The sequence below is a fragment of the Thunnus thynnus genome, chromosome 14 (assembly GCF_963924715.1).
Source record: "Thunnus thynnus chromosome 14, fThuThy2.1, whole genome shotgun sequence".
NCBI classification, from domain to species: domain Eukaryota; kingdom Metazoa; phylum Chordata; class Actinopteri; order Scombriformes; family Scombridae; genus Thunnus; species Thunnus thynnus.
In genome coordinates this window covers 30510688-30531956 of record NC_089530.1, presented here as the reverse complement: position 1 = coordinate 30531956, position 21269 = coordinate 30510688, and the positions used below count along the sequence as shown (strand labels likewise).

Genomic DNA, 21269 nt, shown 5'->3' with positions numbered 1-21269 from the left:
GACTCTACTGGCAGCTGAAACTAGAGTCAAATTTTCTGCTTCACTTCTCCAACCGTCACATGGTTGGAGCGTGTGATCCTCTGGAGGTGGAGCATCTTTAGCTGTGCTGGGGTCAGAGGTCACATGTTATATATCAGACTCTCTTTACGTTCAGATGAGTCCAAAAAAACCCTGCAGGAGGAAACTCACTGCAGCTTCTGACTCACCCATCTTCCTCATCTCTGTACCTTCTGGACTTTCTTCTACTTTTTACCCCCCGACGCCACAACGATGACAAGTAAAGCAACACCAGCTCCACTTAATGAGCTGCCCAAAAGAGCCCCCCCCCCCTAAAAAAACATCTTAATGATGACGTGATGACGACACAGCTCAGTGTTGAGATTTAAACTCTGAGTCGTGGTTTGATTCAGACCTCATTTGCTCCGATGTCCAACTTTCTGTCTTTTTGTCAAGTTTTCATAATGAACAAAATGGATCCAACAAACTGTTTATAATCTGTGTTTCTATGGCGCACACCAATCAAATGTCCAGCAGCTTTTAACTGACAAAAAATTTGAGTTCAGAGTTTCGACAGCTGCAGTCGAGGACGGATAATTATTACAGACATCATCATCATGTGCTGTTTTCAGTATGAACCGGGTTCTCTGTCACGAGCAACCGCCACTATTCAAGCTGTTGTTTACCATGATGACATCTCAGAGTAGGGTTACAACTTATTTTCCTGATTAATCGATAAATCATTTGGTCCGTAAAATGGTGCAAAATGATCCGACCAACAGTCCAAAAGCAAATGATATTCAGTTTACTGTCATGTACGACAAAGACAAGCTTCATGTTTTCAGTTGAGAAGCTGAAACCAACATTTTTTTGGCATGTTTGCTTTAAAAAAACGACATTAAACAATTATTCAATTATCAAAAACGCTGCAGATTCATTTTCTGTTGTTCGCTGGTTCAACAGCTGCAATGATTAGTCAATTAATCGATTAGTTGCCAACTATTCTGTTAACTGATTAATCGTTTTGATCCATTTTTTAAGGAACAAAAAAGTCCAAATTCTCTGATTCTATGACAGTAAACTGAATATCTTTGTTTTGTGGACAAAAAAGATATTTGAGGACGTCATCTTGCGTTTTCAGAAACAGTGACTCACATTTTTCAACATTTTCTGACATTTTATGAGCCAAAAAACTAATCAATTAATCAAGAAAACAATCGATCAATGGACAGATTAAATCATGAATGAAAATAACGGTTAGTTGCAGCTCTGTTCTGGGTGCCGCGGGGAGCTTTTCCCTCTCTGAGGACACAGATATTCGGGTGGTGAAATGATGGGTGGGGGGTCGGACTCTCCCCTGGGGGGGACAGCTGAGCTTCGTGACCTGAGCCCGGACCCGAGCACGCTTATATTTCACCAGGGAATTCCAGGCAGGTCAGTGGACAATATTAGAAGTGAAGGAGAGTCCTGGGTGTCCTGCAGGCCGCTGCGGCGCTGACGTCGCTCACAGCTGATACATGCTGTACTTTCTGACTGAACGACAAGCGCATCACGTCGAAGTGCACGCTGGAATCTGACAGTTTAATGTTTCTGCCTCTCTTATCAGCAGCCACACGGCTAATACTACAGGCCTGGATAATTCAACAATTCACTTTAAAATGGTGGGCCGGAGCACATTCAGTGTTTTGTGTAATATGTTAACAGTTAAATCAGTTCTAGAGGTGCAACTTTGCTGGAAGAACCAGACGGTGAGCTGAAGTGTCAAAGGTCTCGCATACATCTACAGATGAAGTGTTTTCTGATAAGCAAAGCAGCATTCAAATGCAAACTGAGCTGATGTTCTCCTGCTCAGAGACACAAAGACAGGTGCTGCTGCTGGTGATGTGTTCACGCCGCTCAACGCCGCAGACCGACCGACCGGCCACAAAACATTTGGCAGCCGACTAAAATATTTGTTAAAACGGCTTAACAGGCAATAAAATGAGCTTATGAGGCTGAAAACCTCAAATCAGATTTACTGCAACAAGTTGCTGTTTCCAAGCAGATAAATCCAACCGACTGCTTCATCTGTTCAACAACTATAAACACTTACTGAAATGATTATTTAAGTAATTATCGCTCAAAACTGCAGAACATTCTCTGTTTTCACTTTCTCAAATGTGATTTGTTGCTTTTCCATCTTTCATATTAGTGCATCTTTAGTAACAAATACTATTTTCATTATTGATTGATTAGGTTATTAAATGTCGAAATTATAAATTCCAGTCACAACTTTTAAGAGCTCAAAGTGTCTTTAACTACATATTTAGTCTGACAATAAAAAAACTAGAAATATTCAAGTTACAATGCAGAAACATGAGCTGAAATGATCAATTGAATAATCAATCAACACATTCTTTAATTGTTTCAATTTTCAATGCAAACTATTTGCTGATTTCTGCAAATCAAATGTGAAGATTTTCTGCTTTTCTTCATCACATACGACAGTAAGGCTGCAACTAATGATTATTTCTGTTATTGATTCCCAATTTATTGTTTTGTCTACAAAAATAGTGTAAAAGTGTCATTAAAATTCATCAAAGTCTATAAATGTCTTGTTTTGTCTGACCAACGATACAAAAGTCCCCAAAATATTTCGTTTACTATCACGTATGACAAAGAAAAGCATCAAATCATCACATTTGAGAAGCTGAGACTTGCTAAACTTGGCATTTTACCCTCAAAAAATGACATCAATCAATGGTTACCTATTAATTCTCTATCAATCAACTAATCATTGCAGCTCTATATGATCGTAAACTGAATATCTTTGAGTTTGCGATTGGTAGTCGGACAAAACAAGACATTTTGAAGACGTCACCTTAGCATCTGGGATATTTTAATCTCTCTTGATTTTCCAATATCCAGGGTTTGTGCAGGCTTCACTAAGGTAAGTTTAAGACTTTTAATAGCATTTTAATGGTCAAAGTATGAAATGTATCAATAAAAACCATTAATGATGATAAGACCTAGAATCATTTACCAAGTGCAATCTGAAATAATGTTGGTTTATTTAAATTTATTTCACGTTTGTCATTAAGTCCTGGCATATATATATAACAATCATTCCCAATAATATAACTAATTACTCATAAATCACCACCTGGACGCGGATAAGCAGCAGAAAACAATGGATGATTGGCTGGATACCATTAATATACAACACTAAAGCCAACTGTAATATAATGTTTAAACATCAGACATTAATGATAAATTTACATGTGAGACTGAACAGTATAATCAGCTCCTCTGTTGCTTGGAAACCTTTCTGCACAGTTAACGTCCATCTGAAGCTATTTATTTTTAACTTTAATTTATTCACTGAGAGGAAGCCTCTCTTTTGAGGAACACCCTGATCACATGCACACAGTTACACACATCCACAGTCTGACCAGCTGCAGCTCCAGTGAAGCGGTTGGAGTTAGAGGCCTTGCTCAAGGGCACGTCAGCGGCGGTAATGAGGCTGCTTTTACACTTTCCCCACCCAGATTTATCCTGCCGGTCCGGGGATTGAGCTCAGTTCTCCAACCTTTAGGCCACCAATGCCCCACAAAGTACATACTACATTTAACTACAGTCTATTATATTCGACTTATCTTAACGATTGTCCATTTTAAAAATAGATGTCAGTGCTGCAGCGCTTTCATTACGACAAACTGCAGTTTCCAGACCAGACGACGCCTCTCGGCTGGTTTTAAACACAACCGGAGGATATTTAGACACAGAATTAATCAGAAACCGCAGGACTGGTTCATTTTCTGGAAGCTTCGTGTTTATGGAGCGGACATGTGGGCGTTCGCAGTTAGCTGACAGCTAGCTGTCCCTGTGTTATCAGACGGCACAGCATGCTAACTCGATGCTAGCTCTGTTAGCCGACACGGTGGCGTTAACGACAGCGGCGGTGGCCGGTAGTTTTTGGTCGTCAGAGCCATTGTGTGCATGTAAAGACACGGACCGAGCAGCCAACATGACAGGAGGAGGAGGAGGAGGAGGAGGTCCAAATGTGGCCGCCTGGCTACATATGGTAGCAGGCGTGCTAGCTCCACCGGAGCCTGGCTAAAAATAGACCGCATCACAGTGAGCTAAACACGGGCCGCTGATCCCGTTTTACCCGCTGTGTTTTAACCTCCAGCATCCTCCTCTCTCTCTTTAACACGACCCCGAAGTGTTTAAATATCCTCCCCAGGATGCCGTCTGACAGCCGCCACCGGCTGCCGCGTCCTCACCAGCAGGGGAACCGTCACACCGTCCGGCATGACCTCCGCAGGCGGCCCGGTCCTCCCTCCACCCTCCCCAGGCTGACCGCGGCCGTTCTCTCGGTGCTCATGCAAAGATAAAGCCGGTCATAAACGTGACATAACGCTACGCAAATGCGGCATGTAATCGAGGCAAGAGACGGTCGGTAAACAAAAGATTATAACCAGACTAACCCTGTTTGGCGTCCATCTTGAACCTCCACTAAGCAGCAGCAGCTCGGCGGCTCCGCCTGACGACGTGAGACAGGAGGGGAGAGAGAGAGAGAGACAGAGAGGCCGGAGATAGAGACAGACAGGCGGGGAGAGAGACAGAGAAACAGGCCGAGAGAGAGAGAGAGAGAGAGAGAGAGAGAGAGAGAGAGAGAGACAGGCGGAGAGAGAGACGGACATGCGCAGCTCCGCCTCTCAATGTGGATGGACGCTGATTACTACACATGAAGAATGTAACGAGTTCACAGGTGGAAGAAGTACTCAGACCCTTTACTGCAGTAAAAGTACATAAGTATTATGAGCTTGATGTAGTTAAAGTATTGCAGTAAAAGTACATAAGTATTATGAGCTTGATGTAGTTAAAGTATTGCAGTAAAAGTACATAAGTATTATGAGCTTGATGTAGTTAAAGTATTGCAGTAAAAGTACATAAGTATTATGAGCTTGATGTAGTTAAAGTATTGCAGTAAAAGTACATAAGTATTATGAGCTTGATGTAGTTAAAGTATTGCAGTAAAAGTAGTGGTTTGGTCCCTCTGACTGATATATTATTATATATGACATCATTAGATTATTAATAGTGAAGCATCAGTGTTAGAGCAGCATGTTACTGTTGTAGCTGCTGGAGGTGGAGCTAGTTTACACTACTTTATATACAGTTAGCTAGTTTAGTCCAGTGGTTCCCAACCTAGGGGTCGGGCCCCTCCAAAGGGTCAGCAGATAAATCTGAGGGGTGGTGAGATGATTAATGGGAGAGGAAAGAAGAAAAAACAAAGTTCTGATACACAAATCTGTTTTCAGTTTTTGGACTTTTTCTCTAATCTTTGATTTTTGCTGAAATATTGGATCATTTGAACATTTATTGAAATGAAAGCATGTGAGAAGTTTAGAGGGAAAAATCACTATTTGGTGGAGCTGTTAACAACTCATAGACATGTGAAATGTGACCCCGACTACACACTGCTTTTTGTAAGACGTCAAAAGACAAAAAGGTTGGAAACCACTGGTTTCATCTTTAACAATGTGTTGTATTTTAAAAGCTTGTTATATTATCCATTGTGTCAAATCTTCATCTGAAAAGTAACTAAAGCTGTCAAATAAATGTAGTGGAGTAGAAAGTACAATATTTCCCTCTGAAATGTAGAAAGTAGCATCACATGGAAATACTCAAGTAAAGTACAAGAACCTCAATATTGTAGTTAAGTACAGTAGTTGAGTAAATGTTCTTAGTTACTTTCCACCACTGAATGCAATATTTTTTGCAAATATAAACACAACACACTTTTTAACTTCATGATGTAAACTGAAGAGTGAAAATTAAAGGACAGATTCACAATTTTTCCAGTGTGTCTTAAACCAGCAGTCAGGTGTCTGTAATCATTCCTCCTGTTCATACTGGATATTAAAAGATCCTTCAAATGTGTTTTCAATGGAAGTGATGGAGGCCAAAATCCACAGTGTGTCCACACAGTCATTTAAAAGTCTGTGTGAAGCTTCTATTCAGCTTCATCAGTCTGAGTTAGTCCTATCAAGTGGATATCTGACACATTTACAGTCTTTTTAGCATCAAATTCCCTCTTTGTGTTTCCTCGGACAGTGTTTCCCTGTTGAGCTGCAGGTGGAAGTATTGAGGGACTTATGTGTAAGTGTATTATGAAGGGATAATGGTCAGTATGAACAGGAGGACTCTCAGGAAGGAAGGAACTATAATTTGCTATTAGAGTAGTAATGTGTATCTTAGAGAATATCGCACTAAACATGCAGTATTTTACATGAAATCGTCTTTATGTTCTTGTACACTAGTTGTAGACTTTGCTACCGATTCATGACAGACTCTCGTGTCCTTTATGACTGACTGCACAATAAAATACAAAACCTCCTTTATGATTCTTTCCACACATAACTGATACTGACAAACATGTGAGTTCAGAGTAGTCTCCACCTTAAACATCACAACTCCACCGGTATTTGAGCTGAATTTAGATTTAGGTGTAGACGCTTAGCGATGCTGCAGAGCGTTCAAAGTTCAACGGAGGCCTGCGGACGCATGTTTCTGTGTGAAAGGGCGTCTCTTATCATGAAGAAATGGGTTTTCTAATAAGGATTATGACAGCAGGAGGAGGAGGAGGAGGAGGAGGAGGAGCGTTGCATAACCGGGCTGTAAAAGGACAACAAGGCTCCAGAAATGCCAAGCAGAACAGATAAAAGTCAGGGATTCAAACCGACCCACTGATATGGAAGAAACAGATCAAGAGATCTGCTGAAGTTTTAAAAATGAAAAATCCATGTAAGGAACTAGAAGCTGTCAGCTGAGAGAGCTGCAGTCCAAACACACAGACAGGCTTCAATAGAGCTGATTTTTCTCTGTATATTAATTATATGATATTAAGGCTGCAACTAACAAATTCAATAACTATTTTTCTCAATTAATCAATTAGTTATTTAGTCTCTAAAACGTCCAGAAGTAGTGAAAACGACTTGAAGCCACCGAAGTAACGTGTGATGCTTTCAAGTGCTGATGAAGCAAATCTGCTACTGAACACCCGGAGCATCTCAGTGACCTCACTGCAGCTGCAACTCAACATTAGTTTCATTATCAATTAACTGTTCGTCTATAAAAAGTCAGAAAATACTGAAAAAATGCTCGTTTCAGATATTCAGTTTACTGTCATATACGACACAGAAAAGCTCGTAATCGTCACATTTGAGAAACAACAACAAGCAGTTATGTCATTTTTCCTTTAAAAAAAATGACTATTCAATTATGAAGATAGTTGCTGATCAGTTTTCTGTCTGATCATTGCAGCTCTAGACTTCAGCGGGGAGACGGTGAGTCATTCTGCCCGAGAAAACATGCAAGAGGTCAAAAAGATGATGATGATGATGATGTTCTTCATTTCTTCACATGGATTACACTCTGTGCAGTCTGACTTGCAACATAAAGTTATTTCACTACTATTGCAAACACACAGTCTCTACCACACACACACACACACACACACACACACACACACACACACACACACACACACCAAATAGTGCTTAGTCACAGTGCGACTCGGCCTCGTAGCGTCGCACACAAACCCTCCTGACAGCCTGACGGGAGACACGGCAGCTTCTCTCAGTCGTGCAGCGAACACGTTCCGCCGCTTCGTGCAGCTCGCTCGTTACCGGCTCGTCTCTGAGTGACGGCTGGATGAACAGAGCCGAGCTGACACTCTGTTATGAAGCGCACACACAGCACACAAAAGGCTTCGGTGTGGAGATGTGAAGCGACAGCCGCACGGCGGCCTCAGATGATGAAACAACAACGGGACACATGATGATCAGCAGACAGATAACATATGTTGACGCTGACAGTCTACATACACTACGCATCCCAGGACTCTTTATTCACTTCAGCTGCTTTCAGCTTCTCAAACGTCATAATTTAATGATTTTCTTTGTCATAAATGACAGAAAACTGAATTAGAGCTGCAATGATTAGTTACCAACTATTCTAATCATTGATTAATCGTTTTGAGGAGTTTTTTTAAGAAGAAAATGTCCAAATTCTCTGATTCCAGCTTCTCAAATGTGAATATTAACTGGTTTATTTAGTCCTCTATGACAGTAAATTGATTGATTTTTATTGGACGATTTCATTTTAAAAACACCAGATCTGCCAAAGTATTGAATAATTATATAAAACAACACAACAATAGTCCAGAGTTATTTCCACTGTTATTAACCGGAATATAAGAACTGAAACTTCTGCAGGCGGTGAGAACAGGATGACTGAAATGTTTAGTACTTTAATATGATGGTTCCTCTCAATCAATCAATCAATCAATCAATCAATCAATCAATCAATCAATATAAACTGAATATCTTTGGGGTTTTTTGCACAAGGCATCTCTTCAACTTCTTGTTTTGTCCAACAAACATCCAAAAATATTCAGTTTACTTTAATTCATGAGAAGAAAAAGAAACATTTGAGAAGCTGGAACCATGAAAACGTTCAAACTGATCAACAGGTGTAAACTGAGTGAACAGATAATACTGGGTTCCAGCAGTCCGACTCTACGACACATAATCTGTGTTTCACTCTAGAAAAACACTGAACATGTCGGTTTGTTTATCACCGTTACCTGTGCAGAAACCTCACAGCTCCGCTCCCTGACTCTCCTCCAGCTCATTAGCATATCCCCCGCCACGCTAGCCAATCATTAAACTGCCAGCTAACGTCACTCGGCTCACACATCCCCTCCTCCTCCTCCTCCTCCTCCTCCCTCCACTTCTTCCTCTCTGCTGTCTACCTTTGGTCACACTGGCTGACTAGCTGGCTGACTGTCCAAAGGTCCCCCCCCGTCTCTGCCAGAAAATGGCCCGGAGCCGCTGCAGTCGCTCCAAGGACGAGACCTTAACGGAAAATTCTGCAATCATGCGTCTCGGTTGTCAGAGCCTCTCGGTATCTGTCGAGGTAGTCACAATCAGAAAGTCTAAGATAGCTCTTACATGAAAAAGTTCACATCTTAAATCTTGATTTTCAATCTTCATACATGTCTTGTATATATATATATATATATTTTAAATCTCACGTCTGAAAGTTTCCAAGCTGCGTTTAAATCGACGGAGCCAGCAGAGGGACTGAAAGTGCTGCAATGTGTGTTAACAATCAATCCACATATGATGAGAAACAACCTAAAACATGCATTTCAGCGGACAAACATACACATCATGACTGCATAAGAAGTCATTTTAAATTAAAAAAAAAGGCATTTTGCAGGATGTTCCTCCTTAAAGCACCTTGCAGCAGCGAACACCCTGCTAGCGGTGTCAGCGTCCTGCTCACCTCACAGCGGAGGAACCGTCTAAACCAGCCAAAAGAAACACACAGAAAGGTAAAAGCTGGAGGTGTACCCTGTTCTTTCCAGTGCTTTGCGGCAGCCTCGCGCTCCTTTGTGTCCACAGAGTTGTTCTCCATGCTGTCCGATCAGCAAACACACATTCCAGGCAGAGAGGGACCAGCAGAGGCAGTGAGTGTGTGTGTGTGGTGTGTGTGTGTGTGTGTTCGGCTGCAGGAGGAGGAAGAGGAAGAGGAGGAGGAAGAAGAAGAAGAAGAAGAAGAAGAGGGAGGGAGGGGAGAACCTGAGCGAGGCTTCCTCTGGAGGAGACGACTGCAGAGAGCGAATCAACCGTCAGCTGACTGTCTGCTGCTAGCGCTCTGACGCAGCAACTATAAACGTCTCCGCCTCCCTCCCTCCCTCCCTCCCTCCCTCCCCCCTCCTGGCAAGCTCTCCCTCTCCTCCCCCCCCCTCCCCCTCCCAAACTGATCTTACACTTTCCCCTCCTTTCTCCTTCCAGCTTCAACCCTCCTTTTCCTTTCCCTTCGTCATCCCCCCCCCTCCTCCTCCTCCTCCTCCTCCCCCACCAGCTCTCTCAGATCTGCTGACACAGCAGTGACACGGAGCAGATGAATGATTTCTGTCTGTCTGTTTAAAACTGATTAATTCAGTTGATGCTTCCAGGCTCAGTGTAATACAACAACTAAACAACAACTACAGATCTCTCTGGAAACATAAACCTGACAAATATATAAAGCACGACGGGCCGCTTCCAAAAATTCACCACTGAACTACACATACAGCTCATTTTAAACCCTTTAGAGCCTGATCTCTGCAATTAATGTCAACATTCCTCCTCAAGGTCGTAACTCAGACACATCTAAACACACAGACACGTATTTTTAGACTCAATGTGACTTGCACTTCCCGAGGATATCATTATGTCTAATGTCCATCACGATTAAACATCCATCAATCTGCTCGGAAATCAGAAGAAAAAAAAAGCTGCTAACAGCTGATTCAGCATATTTTTTCATTTGTAGGCTAAAAAACAATGTAGTTTTGAGTAGAGACAGCTGGCATCAAATGGTCCAAATCAGGACAATAATTTCATTGTTTATTCTATAAAATGTCAGATTATGAAAGTGAGTCCAAGGTGAAGCTTCAAACGTCCAACAAACTTTCCCAAAAACAAAAAAAAAAAACAGCAAGTCATGGTCTTCTTTGATTTAAATTTACATTCATTAGTTTTTGCACGTTCTTGTTCACAATGTTTGAACATTTAACATTTGAGAACTTTGACTTCTTTTATCTTTAAGAACGTTTTTGTTTTGTGTCAGCGCTGAAATGAAGATATCGGCACAAAAATATTGAAAGATTTGAAATGAATTCTGCCTCAATAATCTGCTAAAGTGGTTTAAACCTTCCAGGCGCCGTCGCTGTTGCAAATAAGGTGGTTTAGGAATAACAAACACCAGTTAATGCTTGATTTTCTGCCAGAGAAGCAGATTATTGAGCCGCTGCTAATGATTACTGGGTGTTTATTTGAAGTGAAGAAAAACCAGTTTGACCAGGACACCAAACAGAATCTAGCAGACAGAAATCCATCCTCAGATGCTTTTACATGAGCAGAGCGGTAGTCACCCAGCTCTCCCACTAGAGGGCACAATAACAGTATTTTCTGTGATCCCTCTTGTTCTGTGTGTTATTGGATTGATTCTCTCTTTGACACAGTCGGCTGCTGTTCTCCTTCAGCTCCATTATTAGCTGATATGTGTTTACATTTTGTCAAACAGTCTTCATTAAAAGTCCTGTGAATCAGCTGTTAGCAGGATGTACTCATGTTCTCAGCAGAGTGGATTTATGGTTATTAGAGGTAACGATATACTCAGGAAGTGTAAGTCACGCTGAATGCTATCAGTATATGTTCAGATTTGAGTTATGACTCAGAGAAGGAGGACGACTTTGGACTCTGAGGTCTACACACAGAGACGTCTGAATTCATACATGTATGTATGTATGGTGACCTGTCAGGTTTGGTCTGACCAGCGGCACCGTCCTGATATCAGTTTCCTCCTGTGATGACCTACTGGCTCTCTTATCATCTGATGCCTCAGTTTACGAAACCGAAGGCTAAAATAACGTGATTTCAGTGTCGAAAGAGGTAATTATGTAAAAAGGAAAGTGCAAAGTTTGTCACAGTGACCTTTCACCTTGATCTCTACAGCGTGAGTACACTGCTGATGTAATCTAGTGTGGGAATGACACACACACCCGAGACGTTATCTAGATAAACCAGTAGACGACAACTAGGCTTTAAAATCTGAATCTTTTACATATAACTGGATGAATTTCATCGACTGCGTTTCCTCTCTTCATCTTCATCATAAGAGTCATTAAAGCAGAAGCTGCATGACTTCATCTCCAGCTGCTCGCCTTGTGAAATTATCAAACTGTGTTAATGAAATAATATTTGAAAATAGAATTATCAAATTTCTGATGAGCTAATTTTCTATGAAATCCTCCCCCATCGCATCAGTCAAACGGCTAATTTTCTAACAAACCACAGAATGAAATTAAGTTTGCAACCTCTCATCTCATTTTCACCGGACGTCACGCAGCGTTAAGAGGCCAGAATACTCGCTCAACGAGCTACGAGCGAGCAAGTAGATCACTGTTGGTTTGACTCGGCACATGAGATTTGTTGACAATAAGAAAATCTCTCTCTTAGATAAAACTGATCCCGCCCGAGTCTCCTCCCAGACTGAAGGTGCAGCCGCTGTGTTCACATCCCAGCGCTGCACCTCAAGTTGTATAACGAAGAATGTTTGCTGAGTGGTTTCTGGGTCGGAGAACCCTTTGTGGACTTGCCAGTGTCGCAATGCAGGGAGGAGGAGGAGGCTTTAATTAACAGGAGATCCCTCCAACACACACACACAGTTAAAGCCTCAGCAGCTTGTCCCAAAGAGCAAAGTCCTGCTGCTCTAGTTACACAGTGGCTGTCTGCTCTGAATGTATGTAACACTATGTGTGTGTGTGTGTTAACGGATCAATATCAGTTTAAATAAAACTGAGTCATCTATTAAAATGAAGACTAAGCTGTGTTGTCTTCAGAGAGACAGCAGAGCCTCGGAGGCGATTCATCACTTTCTAAAAGCCCTGAAGGAGGCAGCTCTGCATCTGTCTGATAAATTATCAAACAGCCACTTACTTCACTGAAATATCGTTACAGTTGCAGTTTTATGCTCAGATAATTACCTCAGGGTACGATAAAGACGTACCACAAACACTAGGTTTTACAGATCTGGAGAGGGGTCTTTTTTCCTCACGTTGAAACACTCGATTCTTTATCATCGCTTGTGCGATTTAGTGCAGAAAGCTGCCCTGATATTAGAGGATGTGATAGCAGCCTCATTAAGGTTATCAATAGGATTATTTCTGTCACTTTTTAATTATCATAACTTACGTCCACAAGAGAGGGAATCCCCCCAAAAAGTTCAAGGCACACTGCTTTTTTGAAGTACTAAAAATTAAAAAGTTGACAAGATAAATTCAAATGTATTTACTGCACCCGAATCTTCCTCAGGGATTTATTTTCATTATCACTAAATCTTTTTTCAATTAATTATTTAATGTCTTTAAACAGCATTTACTGCACCACTTCAACACAAAATGTCACACTTGGACCAGTGTATTCCAGGAAACCTTAATCTGTCAATTTCTTATATAAAACCCAATTAAAATGAACATTTTTAAATACATTTTGGTTCAACGGCCTTGTAGGAGCCATATTAAGTTGTATGTCTATATTCATTTATGTTTATATTTTTTTGGCCTAATTATTTTGTGTTTATATGTTTGTGGGCAATCCTGAATCAACATCGGTTAACTGTGAAGAAACTGTGATCGCCACTATGGATCTCACAGCAGCAGCCCCTCAGTGTTTAATAGAGGAGTAACGGTACGTGTATTCGTCCTGAAGCGTTCGGTACGGGATGTTTGCTTCAGTAAGCGACTTTCCTGTTCGGTATACTCTGTGACCTAAACAATTACTGTCAAAATAGTTAACAAGCTGACAAACGAGAGACCCGAGCTGGACGACCCTCCCATGACACCGACAGAGTGCAACACTATTATTAAAATATGTGCTGTCTGACCAACGTGGTCAGACAGCACGTCGTAAGAACCGACTCTGATCGACCACAAATTAGCTGTCAGCAGGTGAACAGAAATCTGGTTTACTTTTTCCACCACAACACAACTAAAGTGTTTCAGTAATAGTTACGGCCAATACGCCATCGTTGTATGTTAACATTTTTAAAATGAAAGGACCAAATTGTTATTTTCTATCTTTCTTTTTTTTCCTGCTGTACTGATAACGTACCGAATCATGAGCCCAAAACTGAGGTACATACTGAACGGTGAATTTTGTGTACCATTAAAATGAGATTGTAAAGCACATAACCATAAATCAAACCAGGAGCCACAGGGTGTGGCTGGTAGCTCTGTATGTATATATATATTTTATATATATGTGGGTGGGTGTTGGGGTCTATAAGGTGGTCTTGGGTTTCAGATTGGCATCCTGAGTTATTTCCAGAGAAGAGAGAAGCTAAACTGACAGCGAGGTAATTTAATTCCACAGAGCAAAAACGCTCCGTCAGCAAACAGAAACGCCTTAACGACTTAAACGCAAGTCTGTATCCTATGACTTCTCATTCCAGCTCATTGTGCATCTAATATCTTGAACGGTATTTGTACTTTTTATGAAATGGACAATAAAAATGTTTCATGTTTTCACCAGAACTGAAATAAAAATCAAGCCTAATACATTTTACTTACCGCATCTTAAGAATTTAAAAAAATGAAATACAAGGCTTAGTTACATAGAAGGGATGTGTTATTCTCATGAGACAAAAATGCACAAAATGCAGCAAAAAGCAAAAGTTGAACCACACAAATTAAAAAAAGACGTCACAAAATGCAAGGGTTAATTTTCAAAGAAAATGCAAAAAAAATAAGGGTTGATGCAAGAAAGGAAAGGTGACACCAAGGGAGAAAGTGATGGGTGGGATCTAAAGTAAATACTGGCTGCTGGTTGGTTGGTTGGGAGAAAATAACTGAGGAGAACGAAAGAGTGATGATGAAAATTATGCCGATGAACATGGAAGTGCCAGTGAAAACTGAGGAGGATGTAGGGGGATGGTTTTCCATGCCGGGACTGTTTTATTTTACCTGCTTTTATGTTCACGTTTGGCATCTTAAACACTTTTCCACCCTCCACACTCTTCTTAGCGACCGCCTCTTCTGGTTTGCGGACAGGGGAATGGACGAGCGGAGATACTTGGGGTGGGGGCTGTTGAATGTCGAGCTTCTCCAGCTCTGCCTTGCTCTTCTGAGGGGAGGCCTGGGTGAGGAGGCGGTAGGAGCTCTGACTTGCAGCTTCTTCTTCAACTTCAGGGGGTGGGGAGACTTTTGTGGGAGAAACTGGAGCCACATCCTTCTGCTCGAAGCTTAGATCATCATCCATGGAGAGCTCTGGGACCTTGGAGGAGGCAAACTTGGAGGTATCAAGAGCCTCGAGAAACTCATCGATAACACCCCTGGGAGGTCTCTCAATGAACTCGAACTCCTCAGATGAGACTTCATGCTCGGAGATCTCCTCAGCCACCTCTGGCTCCTCCACCTCCATCTTCAGGTCGGTCTTCTCTGTTTCCACCTGGAAGCTGGCAGGGTTCTTAGCCATAGCTTCCAGGACTGGAGACAGTGAGTCTGCTGTTGGCGACTCAGAATCTGAATCCTCAGCGGGGGTCTTTTTGCTCTGGAAGTCAAGTGGCTCAAACTTTTCGGTCATTTTGGGAGAATCGTGGCTTGAGAACCAATCTTTCTGCTCAATCTTGACAGGTTCCTCTTCTTTGACCTTAGTTGGAGTGGTTTCTTCTGCCTCTTTGACAAGATCAAATGCACCAAAGCTTTTGTCATCTTCAACTTTTCCTTTGTCGGACGCTTTCACCTCCATCTCCTCGGCCATCTCCTTCAGCAGGGACACTTTAGCATCAAAAGCAAACGGGTTGTTAGCCGACAGATTAATTGGAGGGTTGGGCGACTCCATCATCCTCCGCTCAAGAATGGGGCTCTGCTCCTCCGGGCTTCCCTCAGATGAGCCAGAGTCGATTTTCTCAGGGTTGAGCGGGGAAGACTTCAGGATGTCTGGAAGTGATGGCGGCAGAGCAGAATCCTCCTCTTCCTCTTCATCATCGTCTTTAAGACCAGATGAGAATTGACTCACTGACTGCATAAGCGTGTCAGTGGCCATCTTGCCTGTCTCAAATGTTTTCTCGTCATCTAAGAAAGATGGAGGACTGTCCTGGGATTCTCCAGACTGCCCGTATTGGACCAGATCCGGAGTTGGACTCTCAGACATTTTAGTGGCACTGCTGTCGGACTTGGAGTCTCCAAAATGGGAGTAGCCGCTGTCCGCCAGTGGGGAATAACCCTCAAATGGGTTACTATTCTTCTTCACCTCGTACATCAAGTCATCATCTTCATCAGACTGGTTGCCGTGCAGGTCTGGCTCGTACCTGGAGGAGCTAATGGGGGCTGTGTCCTTGGAGAAGGAATCCATGGAGACCTTGGAGTTGTCTTGAGATGATAGGAATGTTGAATCCCAGTGCTCTGTTGGGTTAGAGGAGGCAAGGTGAGACTCAGGGACCATCATCTGGGGGGTCACAGGGGAGGGGCCAGTGGAGGACCTGTCTGAGCTAACCAGCTTCTCCTCAGGTGAAAAGGAAACTCCGCTGTCTTCACACGGATTATGAGGCCCTGGGTCTTTCCCTAAACTCAGGTAAGGACCAGCTAATGGATCTAGAAGATCCTCCTTATTCTTACTACGGCCTGGTCCAGAGTCACCCTCTTCACCCTCCCAAGGCATGTCCTTGGAGTGAGTAGTGGGGGGTTCAGTAGAGAAGGAGCCCAGGGGTCCAGCAGATCCTGAAGAAGGGGGCTGGTTGGGACTCTCGGTCAGAGAGAGCTCCTCCAGAGAGTCGGGGGAGTGAAGAGGGGAGAGAGGAGAGATGGGAGCAGGGGAATCACCCTTCTGCCCAAATGCTTGAGTAGAAAGGGAGGAGGAAGAATGCAATACAGCACATATCAAAGACATACTCCATTCCTTACAGTGCCCACCATACCTGGGTAGAACCGTTACTGAAAACATTTTGAAGAAGGTAGGAGATAAAGACCAGACAAGTGCTGCTAAAAGGTTGGCTGTGGCTGGTAGACAGTTCACACACAGTTTGGTAGATGACTAACCAGTTTTGTATAAAAAGCCAGCAAGCTGATAATATAATGACATAGCCATCTGCCTGACAAAGGGGCCACATGATAAGAAAAACATACTTTTTAAACTTTTAAACAAATACTGAGTCTAATATTTGCACTGTTTATTAAAAGCACTATCGACTAGTGGCGACAACATACTACAAACCCTGTGCACTACGCAGTTCACAAATCACTACAGCAGTCCTGCTCCTGGGGAGCCATAACAACTAAATTACATGGGTTCAACCAATCAAGAGTGGGTGAACACACCTAATTTAGCTAGTTAGGCCTAGATGTAGAGTAGAGCGGGAAGAGATGGAAAGCAAGCAGAGCCGGGGGTCATCAGGAGAGGACGTCAAGGGTGCTTTCAGGTAAAACTTCACCTACTTGCAGGGGCATGGAGAAGGGAAGGCGGTCTTTAAGAGTAAAAAAATTCAGCAACATTTGTGGTATTAAGTACAACTTTATGGTCAGACTGATGCATTTTGGCTTGTGGCCTTCATCAGAGTCAAGTCTTAACCTTGATGAAGGCCGCAAACCAAAACACATCAGTCTGACAATATATTTGTTCTCAATACAACAAATGGTGCTGGAGTTTTTACCCTTTAAAAAAAGAACCCCAAGAGCAGGACTGAGAACTGCTCTAGGGTGGAGTTACTCTTTAAAAAGGCGTTCGTAGTTCTGGCTATTTGGTATTTCTGTTAGTTATGCTAACATTTTACTATGACACTAAGTTAATGCTGAGATTTGGAAATGTGGGGATATTACGACATTGCTCAAACAGAGCCCAGTAGAGCAGCAACATTAACTGGTCAAACGATCATTCAATTCATCACATTATCTAAACTATTAAATTGAAGGTGAAACTCAAAAAGTTAACCACCCAGAATGCTTAACCATCAACTGTATTGGAGTTTTGTACCATTACTGTATTAACTTTAAGGATGTTAGTGGAGCTTGTCTTGGCCCAACTCTACTGTGAAATACTGTGGAAAGCCCTGAAGTAGCTCTGCAAAATCTAATGGATGTTTATGATTAAGGGAGTGGTAAAAATTGTAATTGTTTTTTCTTCCAAAAATATCACCAGTGACGTCCAGGTGCTGCTTGCCCTACTTGTTGCCCCATCTTCAGTTCTCAGCAATCACGTTTTGCAAAAATATAATGTAATAATCAACTGCAATAATAGCTGAAATTACGAAATATCACTCAGACTGTAAAAATTTGATTTTTTTTGAGAGTTTGAAAAGGCAAATCAAGCACACCTAAAATAGGGAAGGAAACTCATTTGGCATTGGGTCACTGTTGTAATGGACAGCTAAGGCTGTGAATTCATTCAGGACTACAACAAATGGCTGGTTACCTGCCGAAGTGCTTGGGGAAGCTACTACTTGCCACAGTCAAGATTTGCCAGCATTTGGTTGGTGGTCAGTATACCATCCTGGTCAGATGCATGGTGGTATTAGAATTTTTTTCCCCAGGTCTGGCGCCAATAAACCATGCCCAGTGTTAATTTCAAACACAATCTGTTAAGTGACGGTAGATAATGATTCCTCTCAAAGAACTGTTTCAAAAATATTGTCAAGTATAATAAATTCTACAAACACCAATATTGTTTCAGGTCCGTCAATCACTGAGGAGAATCATTATTCCTCCACAAACTACTTGTTTAAGGTCATGACAGTCTAGTCTACAACAACATTCTCATGTGAGTCACAATGCAACACAAACACAAGCAATGTCAAACAAATCAAATCTAGTGTCTAATGTACAAATTAAAACAAGCATCTTACGTACAGTAAAGGCTACACGACACACATCTACTTCTTACATGCAAAGGGTTGTTTTTGCCACTTAAACTAAGTGGCTGAATGACAAACGAGGGAGGGAACTAAAGAAGTGGAGAGAGAAAATAAAAAGGAAGGAGGCAGGGAAACGCAGCGAGCAGAGAGAACTTGCCTGTAGGGAATTGCATCAGAGGATGAGGCTGAGCTTTAGAAGGAGAAGGTACATCTGTGGAAGAAACAAGAGAAAGCGGCAAAGAGTGAAATCAGTCAGTGTTTAAGAAGAAGAGAAAGACCAGGGAAGTGATAGGTATTATTCTCCATTACAAATTAATGGAGTTTGTGATTTCCAAAGTATAATGAGGTGACACTTTTCCAAAGTCGACAGTGGAGACCAGAGCTGCAAATAACAATTATTTTCGCTATCGTAATCCGCTGAGTATTTTCTCGATTGATTGTTTTGTCTACAAATTGTTAGAAAAAAAGTGAAAAATGCCTTCTTCAGATGTCTTGTTTTGTCTGATCAACAGTCCAAAACCCCAAAATATTCAGTTTACTCCCATATATGACAAAGTATTAACTCATCGAATTTGAAAAAGATTAAACATTTTTGGCATTTTTGCTTAAAAGAATGACCAAGACAATTAATCGATTATCAAAATACTTGCCAATTAGTCTTTTGTTGATTACTCACTTGTCAACTATCGGCCTATATCCTGTCTTTCTAAAATTCTTGACTCACTGGTCAATTCACAACTACGTGGCTTCCTTAAAGGCAATAATGTCTCTGCTTACAGCTGTTCAAATCATCTCTCTTCAACACTTCCATAGAGTTCAAACTGTTGCTGATGGCTTAAAATCCCCAAACGGTTGATAAAGGTGTCGCTCAAGGATCAATATTAGGCCCCCTGACATTTGCTCTGTATATAAATAATATTTATTTTCCAGCTCAGCGCTGTGATGTCCATTTTTACGTCGATGAAACCATCTTGTATACTGCAAACAACCTCCAGACCTCTCTGATTTAAAGCTTATTCTAGACTCCAAAAAGGCTAAATGTTTGTATTTCACAGGAGCACGACTATCCACGCTCTAAATGGAAAACTAACTGACATCGTGCAGCACTATAAAGACTCAAGACTTTGGTTAGACAGCAGATTGTCCCACAAAACTCATGTTGAACATCTCGCTCAAAAACAAAACATTCAAATTGGATTCTTTTAGCTGAACAGAGCTTGTTTATTCAATCTAAAATACTTTCCACATTGGATTATGGAGATATCCTGTATGCTCATGCTGCCGCCGCCACCCTTAAACCTCTGGACGCTTTCTACCACAGCGCCATTCGATTCAGGAGACGTTGGCTTTAAAAGTTCCTCACACAAACTTTGAACTGGGACAGACTGGTTTCCATTAACATCTCACAACTGGAACGAATGAAGTTTTACTAACTGATATTTATTAAAAATATTTGTGATTGTGTGTGATGGTTGTTCTGTGTGAATGTCGTATTGTGATCTTTTGTAGATGTAATTAGTTGATAGTCAGCAGAAAATTAATCCGCAACTATTTTGATAATTGATCAATTGTTTCGGTCATTTTTTAAGCAGAAATGCAAAACATTTGCTGGTTTCTGCTTCTCAAATGTGATTATTTAATGCTCTTTTGGTTGAACATGGTAGTAAACTGAATATCTTTGAGTTCTGGACTGTTGGTCAGATAAAATAAGACATTTGAAGTTGTAATCTTTGACTGAGAAACTTAAAATGGTTATTTTTTACTATTTTCTAACATTTTACAGCCCAAATAATTAATCGTTTAATCAAGGAAATAACCACCAGATTAATCAATAATGAAAATTATTGTGCAGCTCTAGAAATCTGTTCTCAGATCTCTCTTGCAAAAGGGATTTCCTTAACAAAGTTTAACTAACTAATGTGGAAATCACGTCTCTAAACCTCAAGTGACGTGATAAATGTGTCGACCCGAAGCTGTGTTTTATTTAACGGTTTATCTCCCAGCTGGAGCGATGTTTTAATTACAGCTTCTGTGCCTTACATCAGTCTAGTTATGGAAAACCAAAGACAGACACATGGGTGCCTGCAGTTTTCTTCACCCAGTTTGAAAATAATGTTCCCCAGAAAAACTGGCTAGCCAGGTATCAGAGAACTAAAGCAGGGTATCAAACTTCAACACTCCTTAAAGAGCTTGACACGTTCATAATGACTGAATTACTCAACATGTTCTCTCAGGTACGTAAAACCTGTTTAAAGATTTCATTCGCCAGAGAGGAGAAGACAGAACAGGTCTGAGAAGAAGCAATCATAGCATGACATAACAGACATGTCAGTGTGCTGTGAAGAAAGATAAAAAGGGCTGAAAGCACACAGAGGCAGCTCACAGGGAAGAGACAGTGTTGTACCAGAAATATATTCAAAGCCTCGCCGGTTACACAGCTAACATAAGTACAGCACATTCTGTCATGTCAACATGACTTCAGTGATTTGATCATAGATGTTGCCCAAGAGAGGAAACTTCTGAGCTACTGTGCAAGTCACAACGTTCAACCACAAAAAAAACAAACACAACAACAACTGGCTTATAAAGACGAATTAAACTGAAATAAATAAAGTACAACATGCTGAACACAGGAATCCTTGTTATTTCTGGTTCTTTTACCAAATCAACTTAATTCCATTACACTAACAGACAACTTCATGAGGCTGCAGGACATTAAAAAAAAAAAAAAATCAAGTAGTCCAAACTGGCAGGTCACAACAACAGCTTAAAACAAGTTATAGATGAAAACTGAAGTATGACTGACTGTGTGGCGTATATCTTCC

At 41.5% G+C, this 21269-nt stretch overlaps 1 protein-coding gene across 6 annotated transcripts in view; it reads right to left on the bottom strand.

Moving 5' to 3' along the window:
• Positions 1-21269, bottom strand: part of LOC137197480 (reticulon-1-A-like) — a 40369-nt gene that overhangs the window by 10232 nt on the left and 8868 nt on the right. The window contains exons 2-3 of one of the 6 annotated variants that reach the window (XM_067610923.1): positions 18602-18655; positions 14564-16003 (exon numbers count right to left, since the gene is read on the bottom strand). The exons of 2 other annotated variants lie outside the window; for them this stretch is intronic. In XM_067610923.1, the coding sequence (XP_067467024.1) occupies positions 14564-16003; positions 18602-18655 (1494 nt within the window). Of the gene's footprint in view, positions 1-4466; positions 4631-9404; positions 9677-14563; positions 16004-18601; positions 18656-21269 lie in introns of those variants that run through there. 3 more of the 6 variants (XM_067610924.1, XM_067610927.1, XM_067610928.1) reach the window with 3 other exon arrangements.